The sequence below is a fragment of the Melopsittacus undulatus genome, chromosome 6, assembly GCF_012275295.1.
Source record: "Melopsittacus undulatus isolate bMelUnd1 chromosome 6, bMelUnd1.mat.Z, whole genome shotgun sequence".
Classification (NCBI taxonomy): Eukaryota; Metazoa; Chordata; class Aves; order Psittaciformes; family Psittaculidae; genus Melopsittacus; species Melopsittacus undulatus.
The window spans coordinates 9,268,325-9,281,131 of NC_047532.1; the positions used below are offsets into that span (position 1 = coordinate 9,268,325).

Here is a 12,807-nt window from a genome sequence, read left to right on the forward strand (position 1 = left end):
TGGGTTTTCATGCAACATTTAAAATACACGGGGAAGGAAGGGATAATCTAACTCAAGGTCAAAGCAGTGTGGGGAAAAAAAAGATGAAAAAGATTTGGTTGTCAAAAATGGGTATTTTTAAAGAAAAGTTTGTAAGATAATGGGACTCTGAAGGCTCTGTTGAGTCCAACAGATAACATCTCTACATATTGTTACACTTGATGTTAGCTGAGGATTTATGGCTTTGGAGGAGCAGGTCGACAGTCTATAAAGGACTGTATTAGAGAGCAACAGCTTGTGTTAGGAGATAATCTGTGAGGAGAGCTCCAGATCAGGCTCAGGAGGCTTTTGACCAAAGGGAAGTTTGTCAAGAAGAGCAGCCTCTCTCTGTGCCCCGGGGGCTAGGCAGGACGGCAGAAAGCTTGACCTTGGGAGAACAAAACCTTCAAATCTTGTGTAGGAATGAATCAGCAAAGACAGGGATTTGTTTAGTCTTATGCAAATGCAATCATCCTGAAGGCTAAGAGCCCGAGACAGGAAATTTGCAGAGATGGGAAATTCACTGGTGAAGTTAAATAGATAAATCTGAACGCGGGGCCCTTCTGAAGTGTGTGCCAGATGGAGACTCTGATTAAACTGAGCTTTGACCATGATAACAACACCTGGAAAATGCTGATGATTTAACTAACACTGAAATGCATTCGGGCTGTGTCTGTGGGAGCTGGATGAGGTGGATCAGATCCTCTCCAGTCTGTTCCCCCGTTACTGGGGTCAATACCTGAAGCTCCTTTTAATGAGAGAGAAATGTACAGCACTGCCCAAACCAACATCACCAGAGCACATCTGAAAGGCAAAATACTTATATTTTAAATAAAGGCAAGCACCCTCCAAAGGAGGATGGAGCCAGGAGGGGCTGGGCTCTGCTCCCAGGGAACAAGGGATGGGACAAGAGGAAACGGCCTCAAGCTGCACCAGGGCAGGTTTAGATGGAGCTGAGGAACAATTCCTGCCACAGAGGGTGCTCAGGCATTGGAACAGGCTGCCCAGGGGCAGGGCTGCAGGCACCATCCCTGCAAGTGTTCACACAGCGTGGAGACGAGGCCTCAGTGCCATGGGTTAGGGGTGGCCTTGGCAGGGCTGGGAATGGTTGGGCTGGATGAGCTTAAAGGGCTTCTCCAACCTAAACAATTCTATGATTCTATTTTCAATATACTGTAAGTGTTATATGGTCAAAAATGTTTTCTTATCCCAATGAAGAAAGTCAAGTGATGAAATCAGTGCAGAGCTTTAGGAAAAGTGAAACACAGTTTGTGTGATGGCACATGGGGCACAGAGAAACATTGTCACCGAGTGTGACAAACTGTTAAATGAGGTACATCAATGCCATGGGACCTGTCCTCACCTGAGCACAGTGTTCATCTGTGTCCCCAGTCCTTACAAAGCAGCAGAGACAAGGATTATGCTGGGAACAATGGAGGAATATCCCAGGGGACTCCACCTCCCTACAGCATCATCTACATCAAATAAGTTAGTTTAGGGAACAAGTTTTGCTCTGCTAAGGCCTGTGCAGCCATTCTGCAGGTTTTGTGGGTGGAATTCTGGGTGGAATTCTGCTTTTGTATATTTTCCAGCCAGGAGTCACTCAGCACCACTGAGACAAATATATCTGAACATCCTTGAGGAAGGAGACAGGAGAGACTGCAAGAGTTGTCCATGAGCTAACTGCCTGGATGGATAAGACAAGGTTGTAGAGGATAAAGCCCGAAAGTGTGAGGTTCTTAAAACCATGGCTTCATTCTGTGTTGCCAGAAAGATTCAGAAGGTGAGCCCCCAAAAGACCAATGGACTTAATAAGAGAGGGGTTTTGTCAGGTCCTGTTCATTGGCATTCACACCAGGCTGCTTCGAGATGCAGGAACTGTGAAACTGGCTTATGCTGATTTGTTTCTTATTTCTAATTTAAATGAATAATGTAGCAATTTTTTGAGTCTTGAAATAGGAATACAGAGAATAAAAGATTATTGCTCTAACTGCAGAGGCAAAAAACAACTATTTGTTGCACTAAAATATTAAAGCTTAGTATTTAAAATATTTGAGAGAGATATGTCACCACCAACATTTTAAAGTGAAATATTATCCCTGTGTGTATTTGTGTGTATGCACAGAAAATAAAGAAGCATTTCTTGTTTCACAAACACCCCAGTTATGATACATTCTGTACCTAATTCAAAACTGGTTTGTTGATACTGACGCTGAGTTCAAACAGAAAATAGGATATTTACCAGGCTAAAAAGAAAGTCAAGTAATCAAAAAATGGATCATAGAATCACAGGATGGCTTGGGTTGAAGGGACCTTAAAGCTCATCCAGTCCCAAGCCCCTGCACAGGCAGGGACCCCTTCCACTGGAGCAGCTTGCTCCAAGCCCCTGTGTCCAACCTGGCCTTGAACACAAACCCACCTCTATAACCTGCTGCTATCGGTCAATGTTGAGGGGAGGTGATCCTGGCAGATCCCATGGAGCACAGGGATCCCACAGTGCTCCGTGGGGGAAGAACCATCCTCTTGGTGAGGGCATGCACAGGGACCAGCCAAACCCCACCAGGTCCCTTCCCCACTCTTCTAAATCCTCAATTTACATTTCAAATATCAGACTTTTCATCCAGCCCATTTTAAACTTCTCCTACACAGAAATTCATTTGCTTTTAAGGTATCACTCTTGCAGCTCTGGATTTGCACTGCCAGATCAGCACAAGGGGGGAGCCAGGCCACTTGACCTTGGTTTCTCTTTCAGATAGTTACCAAGACACTGCTCCAGATGAGAAACTTCAGCTGGATAAATGCTTCTTGCAGGCCAACCACTGTTCTCCTTCCTCCCTCTGTCTACTGAAAGCTTCTCATGCTGTAAAATCAGTTGTAAACAGAGTGCTCTGATATACTGGTGGTGATAGGTATTATGGAAATGCCCAGGATATCTGCAGATGTAATCAGAGTCAAATAATTCATGCTTTTATTTATGCTTAATCATACATACCTCCACCATTATCTTGCTGTACAAATATTAAGGTTGTAAGTTCAAGTGTGTGTGTCTGTACAAAACAATGACATTCAATGCTATGAACTTAAGATGGGGGGAAGAAGCTATTTTCAAACATTTAGACCTTTTCACTCATTCCTATAGTAAGGTTTTTAATGTGACAGAGGGAACCATCAATAAACCCCTAAGAAAATTAACCCCTCCAAGTACAAAATGACTTTGCTTGGCATTACCCAGCAATGATAATGAAACTAATTCTCACAAATGAGAATTCCAGATGAATGACTTAGCAGGAAATGCTAAGAATCTTTACGTTTTAAACATGTGTTTACTTTCTCAAAGCTCTTAAAATACCCCAACATGTTTGGAAAGGACCTTAAAGCCCATCCAGCTCCAACCCCTGCCACAGGCAGGGACCCCTTCCACTGGAGCAGCTTGCTCCAAGCCCCTGTGTCCAACCTGGCCTTGAACACTGCCAGGGATGGGGCAGCCACAGCTTCTCTGGGCACCCTGTGCCAGCGCCTCAGCACCCTCACAGGGAAGAGCTTCTGCCTAAGAGCTCAGCTCAGTCTCCCTTTCCAGTATGAATCCATCCCCCCTTGTCCTATCTTTACAGTCCCTGATGAAGAGTCCCTCTTCAGCATCCGTGTAGCCCCCCTCAGATACTGGAAGGCTGCTATGTTCAAATGTGATTTTGAACCGAGATCTTGTTTGTCAGACCTAGTCATAGCATCAACACCCAGCTCTGCAGGGGTGGAAGTGTGGGACAGCAAAACCAGCTTCTGCATGCGTTTGGCACCCTCCACCTCCCTGTCCCATGTGAACTCAGGGCTATTTATTCAAATCCAGCTGAGCATCTGCTCAGGACATTTTATTCAATCCCAGTGGTTTACACTTCTCCAGATTTGCTTCTCCTTCATGCTTTTTTAGCATGAAATCCTTCTGGTTAGCCAGCTTTGGGAACCATAAGTCTTTCCTATTATCTGTCCAAGTCTATGTGTTTTTCCCCATTAATTCACTTAGCACCTTTGTGCTGAAACAATCCAGATATGATTTAATAAGCTTTAGAAAGATAGTATTGGTTCATGTGCAGGAAATCAGATTTACATAATTTTCCACTCACAATTATAGCCACCATAGCTCAAATTATCTTTAAGTTGGGGAAACTCTTTAAATATGATAAAATGCAATACCACCTATGCTGTGTTTCAGCTTGTTAGCCTGGTTCGTGTAATAAATTAAATGTTGATTTGCCATACTGACTTATCACACAAAGTTCCTTTGAATGAGAAGCGAGTGCCCTGTCCTGTGTTTAAGCATGGTTATAAGTCACTGAACTAAGCTTCAAAATCAAGCTTCATCTTGTTTGGGGTTTTTATTGCCTGAACCTCTCTGCACGGGGGGAAATTAATGATTTTTAGGTTTACAATGTGTCAAATGTCATACACTAGAAATGGACCTGGTAGCACACAGCACAGACTTCCTTGCAGGAAGAAAAGGGACATTTATGTTTCAGTATTTAGACTGAGTAAGGTTTGAAATTCAGGAGACCACAACTGCAAAAGCCAAGAGGATGTGGTGAAACCACTGGGATTACATTAATTTCTTGGGTGATTACTACAGCTTTTCTTTTTCCCTGCCCAAAAGAGAAGCCTGTGAGGATTTGCTGAAGCTTGTTTACTCCAAAGCACAGCCTGTGCCATATCCTCACGTCCAACCTCCTGCCAAGGAAGGGCCACCCAGTGCAGGCCATACAGGAAAGTGCTGAGGCAGGTTTGGGATATCTCCAGAGAGGGAAACTCCACAGCCCCCCAGGGCAGCCTGTGCCAGTGCTCTGCCACCCTCAGTGTAAAGAAGTTCTGCCTCGTGTTTGTTAAGGTGAAGCTTCTTGTGTTGTAGTTGTGTTGCGTTGTAGTTTATGGCCATCGCTCCTTGTCCTGCTCTCACTAGAGTCAACCCCCAGTCTGTGCTGGTACTTAGGGTTCTTCCTCCCCAGGTGCAGGACCCTGCACTTGTCCTTGTTGAACCTCATCAGGTTTATCTCCATTCAGTTCTCCAGCCTTTCCAAAATGGCTGGTTTCTGCCCGGGTCCAAGCCTGCAGCCATCCCACCCATGGCTGCTGCCAGTGATTGCCTCCTTGCTTGCTTCTCCACACTTGTTTCTCATGTTTTAACTCTCTCTCTGCATGCCCTTACTGTAATATTTACTTAGGAATTTGAGAAAGGCTTTGTATTACAGCAGATAAATTCAAGTTCATCAAAGAGATGAAAATAAATATGAATGGCTTTGGCAAAGCAAAATCGTCAAGCTTTGGCTTCTAAACTTAGGCAGAAAATGTGTTGTTTTCCAGCAGAGCTAACACATTCACCTCTCATTGATTTCAGTGGAGATCTTAATGCTCAGTGACTTGAAAACAGATAAATTATTCAGATGTTTAAACCTGAATTGCTCGGCTGATGTTAAATACTCACATTTTAGATGCTTGCCTTAAAACTGGTTTATCATCATTGAAACTAAAAGTCATCTTCACTCAGTGATGTGGCAGGAGGGCTTGGCTACCTTTGCAGCAGCTCCTCCAGTTTTCAGGAGGGCACTTTTGATGCAGTAATGATTATCTTAGAAGAGTTACTGAAAACTAAGAATTTGGGGTTCCAGGAGTGGGCATTTTCACTTAACCCCTTTCTCTTCTCTTTGCAGCTCCCAGTACAGCCCAGTACGGGATCACCGGCGATGCCGAAGTCCTCTTCTCCTGCTGGTACCTTGTGTTGACACTGTCCTCCCTCACCAGCATATTCTACCTGAAGAACATCATTCTGCACTAAATGTAAAGACCCATAAAAGGCTTTTAAGGATTCTCTGAAAGTGCTGATGACTGGCTCCAATCTGGTAGAGTTTGTTAAAAGCAGCGTGGGATATAATCAGCAGTGCTTACGTGGGGATGATCGCCTTCTGTAGAATTGCTCATTATGTAAATACTTTAATTCTACTCCTCTTTTTGATTAGCTGCATTACCTTGTGAAGCAGTACACATTGTCCTTTTTTAAGACGTGAAAAACTCTGAAATTACTTTTAGAGGATATTAATTGTGATTTCATGTTTGTAATCTCCAAGTTTTCAAAAGCATTCAGTCATGGTCTGCTGAGTTGCAGACTGTAGTTTACAAAAAAAAAAGAGAAGATATTGCAGTAAAAATGTGCTTCTTTAAGGCTGCAATACAAATATTCAGTTCCCTTCTTAAACAGCATTGAATCCACATTTACACAGACACATTTTTCCTTTTTTGATATAAAAAATAACAAATAATATTGCCTTCAAAATAATATTTCTTCAAAATATTACACATATCTAGATTTTCTTCTAGCATGATATTCAGGTTTCAAGAATGAGCCTTGTATATTATAACTGCATTGTGCAGTACTGCTTTCTGGTTTCTTTCCTTTCTCCTGCAAATTCAGCATGGGTGTGCCTTCATAAAACACTACTTTCCTCTTCCTCTCCAACAAATCTGGAATGTCTTTTGGGAAATGCTAAAGCATCCTTTTGAGCATAAGAAATCTCTAGTCTAGGACAAAGGTGCTATTGGTTAAAAGCAAAACTCTCTCCCATGTCCAGGGGGTCATCAGAAAGCTTCAGACTTAGGTTTTTAGGCAACCAGTTGAGGATAGCACCAACTCCTCTTTGTGTTTTCCATCTAGCACCACTGACCAGTAGATGATTTCAGTAAAAACCAGTTTTTCCCATTACAAACCAGAACACAAATTATTTTGAGACATCTTCTGAATGTAGGAATGTTTCCCTTAGTCATTCTAAAGCCAAATTCCTCAATGGCTGTAAATGTGAGAAGCTGAACAGTCCCTTTTGTATTACTGGCAAAAACTATGTGAATTGGTATTTTTCTTGCACTTAATTTTGTACTGGTTTGGCTAATTTAGCAATGATAAAGGATGCTTTTAAATATTAGATATCTGAAAATACATGAAGTATCAAGCAGAATTTTATATATATACATATATATATTAAAACGAGGTTGCTCCAATAACTGTACCGAAGTGCATGTTGCCGTCCATGATAGAATCATCATTACAGACAGGACTTCATTACCAATGTACTAACACTGTACAAATAGCTTACACAGCAGTTAAGGCCTCATACCTAATTTTCTAGTACTGCAGTCTATCGATAACACTCATTTCACCCAGTGAAGGATCAAGTTCCAAAATAGCACCTAATGCTACTAACTTTGTTGTTTTTAAGCACCCCAGACAGCACTAATGCAAAATGTTCCCCTCAGTTTATGGCTGAGTTTAAATGCCATCTGGGTAAACTGCTGGGGCATGACAATGGCCAACAGCCCTTGATTACAACATCCCCTGGTGACCCCAACAGATCTTGACTTGCTTACAAACCAACTATTGGTGACAAGAGTAACAAAACCACTATCAACACCAACACTCCTGTGTTTTCTATATCTATATGTCTGGCAGGTGACACAACTCTTGTAGTCAATGTTTTGTCTCCTATCAATCAATAGGTTTTTGTAGCGAGCAATACCAGATGAGCACTGTGCATACTCAGCAGTTCCAAGTTCAGCTCACAGGTATCCCAGTTTTTGGTTCAGCTCACAGGTATCCCAGTTTTTGGTAAAGCAGACTCTGGGTTTCACTAGTCTCAGTATACACCACCCCATGCTAACAGAATATACACTGAATCTGTTGTAGCTAGTGATGAAGGGTATAAAAAGAAATTATGTTGACTCCAAAACACGGGAATGAAGAGTCCTGGGTCACTGTGTATGTTCAATGACAGATCATACTATTTCTATTTCCAGTTACTATTTTCAGTAATGTAGCATTTTTTAAAACCTTGAATAACATGAGAAACTTAATCCTCTGAGGAAACAGTCGCAACCCAATTCAAATTGTACTATACATAGTCCTGATATCCTGTCTCTTGTATTGCAGCTTTAAAGTGCTATATTTTAGAACCCATTTGCTAGAAACAGTGGTGCTGCAGAAAGTATTGTGTCAGTATGGTTTTATGAGGGGGAAAAAAAAGGATATGCATAGCCCAGCTCATGCACCTTGTCTCGCATAAAACTGAGATGTTTCTATACTGTGGCTGGATCAAATTCCATATTTCAATGGTATGTTTCATTCCAGTGGTTCCCAATACCTGGAACGTGGTATTTCCAGCAGCAGAATAGAATGAACAGCAGCTTTATTAAATATATTTCAAAAAGATAATTATAAGTTGACTGTTTGCATTCGTACCTGGTAGAGCTACTGGATAACATGGATATTCAGTCCCATCTCAGACTTTTCACTTAAATCTGGGGGGACACCATTATTGTCAAGTTTAAAAAGTCAAAAGCAAACAAACCCTATAAACATTTCTGGGTGCCAATGGTGTTTCCTTAGATGAAATAAGTGTTTGATAGCAGTCAGGCCTATCAAAGTAGGCATTTGACAGCACTGTTTGATGGTGGATGTGTGTGTGGGTGCAAAGCGTGGCACAGGGTGAGCTCTTGGTGTCTGTGGAGTGAGTCTGCTTGTGAAACCTGCCCGCTCTATCCTCCACTCCTACATAGAGATGCAGGTGTGCTGAGCCTGGTGCACCAGTTAACCCGTCAGACCTAGTATGTGCAGCCAAATGACCTTAATCATTGCAGGATTGGAGCTGTAGGCAGCATGGATCGAATAAAGCAACTTGGTTCTTGGTGAATGTTCCATGCAGTGAACTGGGAATCATACAGACTGGGACTTAATGAGGTGTTCCAAACTAGACAGTGCTGCAAATAGAACACAGCCATGTTTTACAAAACCTACCCACCCTTTTAATGTGTAGGTGTGTTTGCTTTAGGCAATGGTTGGAGGATATGTTCTAGGCTTCTTCAAAGGATTAACCCACACTGGTCACATCTGTTGGACAAATATTATTCTATTTATTCCTACTTTTAAATAAATGGCTTAGCTCCAAGCAGCATAACTGAGGTTGTTGTCCACATCAAAAAAACCCAAGTCTGTAACACCATAAGTAAGTTCCTACTTGTGTAATAACTCAGGTCTGCAGTTGCCATTGCGCCAGTGACATCCATAGAAGCAATGATGCTCTTAATTACACAGTTGCTGATGGTGATATTATACTAATATTAAATTAAAGGATGTCTCTCAGCTTCCTGAAAAAATGCAGTTTCTCAAGGGTTTATAACTTGGCAGGAAATGCATCCTTCAGACCTAGACAGGTTTTTTTAAGCTTTCCAAGATATATATATATATATTATTTTAGAAACTGTGCTGTTTTTAAGATGCAGGAGTGTTAAAACCCATCATCAGTGAAAGCTGCTTTTTTGCACATTTTCATAGCTGCCATTCTGGACAGACAATGGGAAATGTTCTGCCTACCAAAATCTCCACTTAGTCCACAGAACTGTGTTATAAAGAATGTCTATACCAAAATATGTACTTACATGGATGAACAATATGCCTTAAAGACTAAATATGCATTTACTTCTAAGACTAGGCCAGAAGTGTGCCCAGTCTGGAGGTAAATAATCCATATTTCATAGCCTGCCATGGAAGGACTGGTTTTGTTGAAGAAAAAAGAAAAAGGGGGAAAGGAGAGGGAAGTGTTTCCATTGAAAGAACTATAGAATCAACAGGTTGGAGAAGCCCTTTAAGCTCATCCAGTCCAACCATTCCCAGCCCTGCCAAGGCCACCACTGCCCCATGGCACTGAGGCCTCGTCTCCACACTGTGTGAACACTTGCAGGGCCGGTGCCTGCAGCCCTGCCCTGGGCAGCCTGTTCCAATGCCTGAGCACCCTGTGGGGCAGGAATTGTTCCTCAGCTCCATCTAAACCTGCCCTGGGGCAGCTTGAGGCCGTTTCCTCTTGTCCCATCCCTTGTTCCTTGGCAGCAGAGCCCAGCCCCTCCTGGCTCCATCCTCCTGTCAGGCACTTGCAGGGAGCCATCAGGTCCCCCCTGAGCCTTCTCTTCTCCACATTGAACCCCCGGTCCCTCAGCCCTTCCCCATCTCTCTTGTGCTCCAGGCCCTGCACCAGCTCCATTCCCTTCTCTAGTCCTGCTCCAGCAAATCAAATCTTAAATAAGTTATATGTAACTTAATCTTAAATATTCCTAAATAATTTCCAAATCATAGCATAAGCAGACATACATGAGCAAGTTTAGGAAAAGGGTAGATTTTAGCCTGGCCACACATGGCCTCCTTGAAGCAAGAAGACAACTTCAACAAAGATACATATCTTAAAACCCAGGCATTAAAATTCTCCACTCAGCCTTAATGTTGAGTGTAGATAAATAAGAACTGACACCCAAGGGAGGAATTTGCTTTCAATCTGACCAACATCCATCTCAGCCTTACACTGCCAGCAATGCTGCTACACATTCACTCAGTGCTGGGTTTTGGTCCTGTTCTATGTTTTCTGCTGAGCATTGAGGAAAGGGGGAGAGGAATTTATTCTGTGATCAGAAAAGTCTAGAACATAACTGAAGAGACACAAATCAAGGCAATGGCACAAGGGTCTCAGGGTCGGTTTAAATGGTTTCTCAGTAAATCCAACTCCAAATATTTTGTATCAATAAGGGCAGGAGAGATTTTTACCAGGGCACCTTCAGCACTATTTGGTCCTACCGTTTTCTACCCACTTTCTTAATGCAGGAAGAGCTCAAATGTTCCTTTAGATTAGAAAATGCCCATGTTGAAGAATGCAGAGATCAACATAATTTGCCACCTCCCATAAACTTAGTTTTCAGTCTTTTGTATTTTGCCATTCATATGTGATTCCTAGAATCCCAGGCTGGTTTGGGTTGAAGGGAGATAAATGCTCATCCAGTTCCAACCCCCTGCCATGGGTAGGGACCCCTTCCACTAGAGCAGCTTGCTCCAAGCCCCGTCCAGTGTTGAACACTGCCACGGATGGAAGTTGGGTCTCTGCACTGGGGTTGCTGAATGATGCATAATGGATGGCCCTCAGCCACCCTGCATCACCTACATGCTCGTCTCCTACATGCCAGAATTAACCCTGAGGCTTTGCTTTAATATATGCCTATCTCCAATATATGCCTGGAGAAACACAGGAGGGACTTTCCCTTTGCTCTCACTCAGCTCTCCTGAGCAGAGCAGAGGACTTCCTTCTCCCCCACACTGAACTGGGAACCCACTACAAACAGCAATGAGAAACAACCCAGGGAAAGGCATTTTCCTTGCAGACCACAGGGCTACTGGGCAGCAGGTAAAGCTCAGCCCCCATTAGCAGAATAAATGGCATTTGCAGTGAGCTGGAATGGAAGCTGCGGGAGGAGGAGGGGAGCAGCGCTGCTCCGGCCACCACTGCCACAGGAGTTTCACCTCTTATCTGCCAAATACAAAAGTATTCATCATTCCTCCACCAACCTTTAGGGGTTTTCATGCTGCCAGATTAAAAAATGCCTGTAATGATAATATATATTTGGTATCCAGAGGGCAAAATCTGTTCTCTCCTAATGCACATCCATCCTTCCCTTTATTATTGTTCAGCCAAAACCACACCACAATTCGCACATTACACAAGGGAATTTATGTGCAATAATGTCAGCTTTCCCACTTGTCAAAACTGCTATAATCCTAAGAACAGAATTCCCATTAACCGCAGCTCTGGTGACTTAAATGTGACCCATGAGAATAAACCTTAAAGAAGTGACTGAACAGCAGCCACCTTGTTTCCTGGTAGGCATCTAATGGGGAGATGGCAAAGCCATTGCTTCCCTCCCTGCCTTATTTGTAGTATTCCAGACTGGTTTGTGTTGAAGGGACCTGAAAACTCACCCAGCTCCAACCCCTGCCACAGGCAGGGACCCCTTCCACTGGAGCAGCTTGCTCCAAGCCCCTGTGTCCAACCTGGCCTTGAACACTGCCAGGGATGGGGCAGCCACAGCTTCTCTGGGCACCCTGTGCCAGTGTCTCTGTACATGAAAACAGACTTTGCTCTTCTAACTCGGGCTGGGATTTGCAGCAGTTTAGATGTGCATAACATCTCTGACATGTCACTTCAGGTAGAGATGCTCCCTGGGGGTGGGAGAGGTGAAGCATCCCAGGAGCCATGCACAGCTGGGCAGGCTGCTCCCACTTCATGCTAATGAGACAGTCTCCTGCAGGAATTTTGGCTCAGTAGAAGCTGCAGGAGGTAGCATGGTTCATTAGGCTGTGAGAGCTTTAAAATGCTAAAGGAACTGGTTTTCCTCTCTCGTTTAAGTAAATTGCTAAAAGCACTGGGTCGTTTTTCCACAGAACTTCACATTCACTGTTTTCTTCATTAACCTTCACCCTCCTACATTTAGTATTGCAAGGGAAAAATAAAGTTAACTCTGAGATAAGCTACTGCAAATTCAGTCCCCTCAAGCTTTAAAACAGAGATTGGGAGCTGGGCCCAGGGGAGCCCAGACACTGTTTTCTGTGTAAAGAGGATTTAGTGTCCATTTGCCAAATATTAAGGCTGATAACACCCTGTGAATCATTCCTAAATTGCTTTTAGCAATAGATGCACATGTCCTTCCCAGTTCTGTGCTTATTGGTAGCAGGAGGACAAGCAGCGTGCTGGGACAGGACCTTCCTGTGCACGGTGGCCCCCAGGCTGGGGCCAGGAAAGGGTCCCTGTATTGCCCTCAGTGAGCTGGAAAACAAGCTTGGAAGGCATCAATGGGGAGTTAGAGGAGACTCAGAGCTAAATTAAACAATACACTTGACACAGGCATTGGAAGTTCAGTTCTGGGATATTAGCATCAGACTGGAACCACTGC

At 43.3% G+C, this 12,807-nt stretch overlaps 1 protein-coding gene across 2 annotated transcripts in view; it reads left to right on the forward strand.

Annotated features, from left to right (window-relative positions):
- Nucleotides 1-6,174, forward strand: part of NEGR1 (neuronal growth regulator 1) — a 268,351-nt gene extending 262,177 nt beyond the window's left edge. For both annotated transcript variants that reach the window (XM_031050831.2, XM_005151198.3), the window contains one exon: nt 5,712-6,174. In XM_031050831.2, coding sequence (XP_030906691.2) covers nt 5,712-5,836 — 125 coding nt within the window. In that variant the 3' untranslated portion in view covers nt 5,837-6,174. The remainder of the gene's footprint in view (nt 1-5,711) is intronic.
- Nucleotides 6,175-12,807: the final 6,633 nt, after the last annotated feature.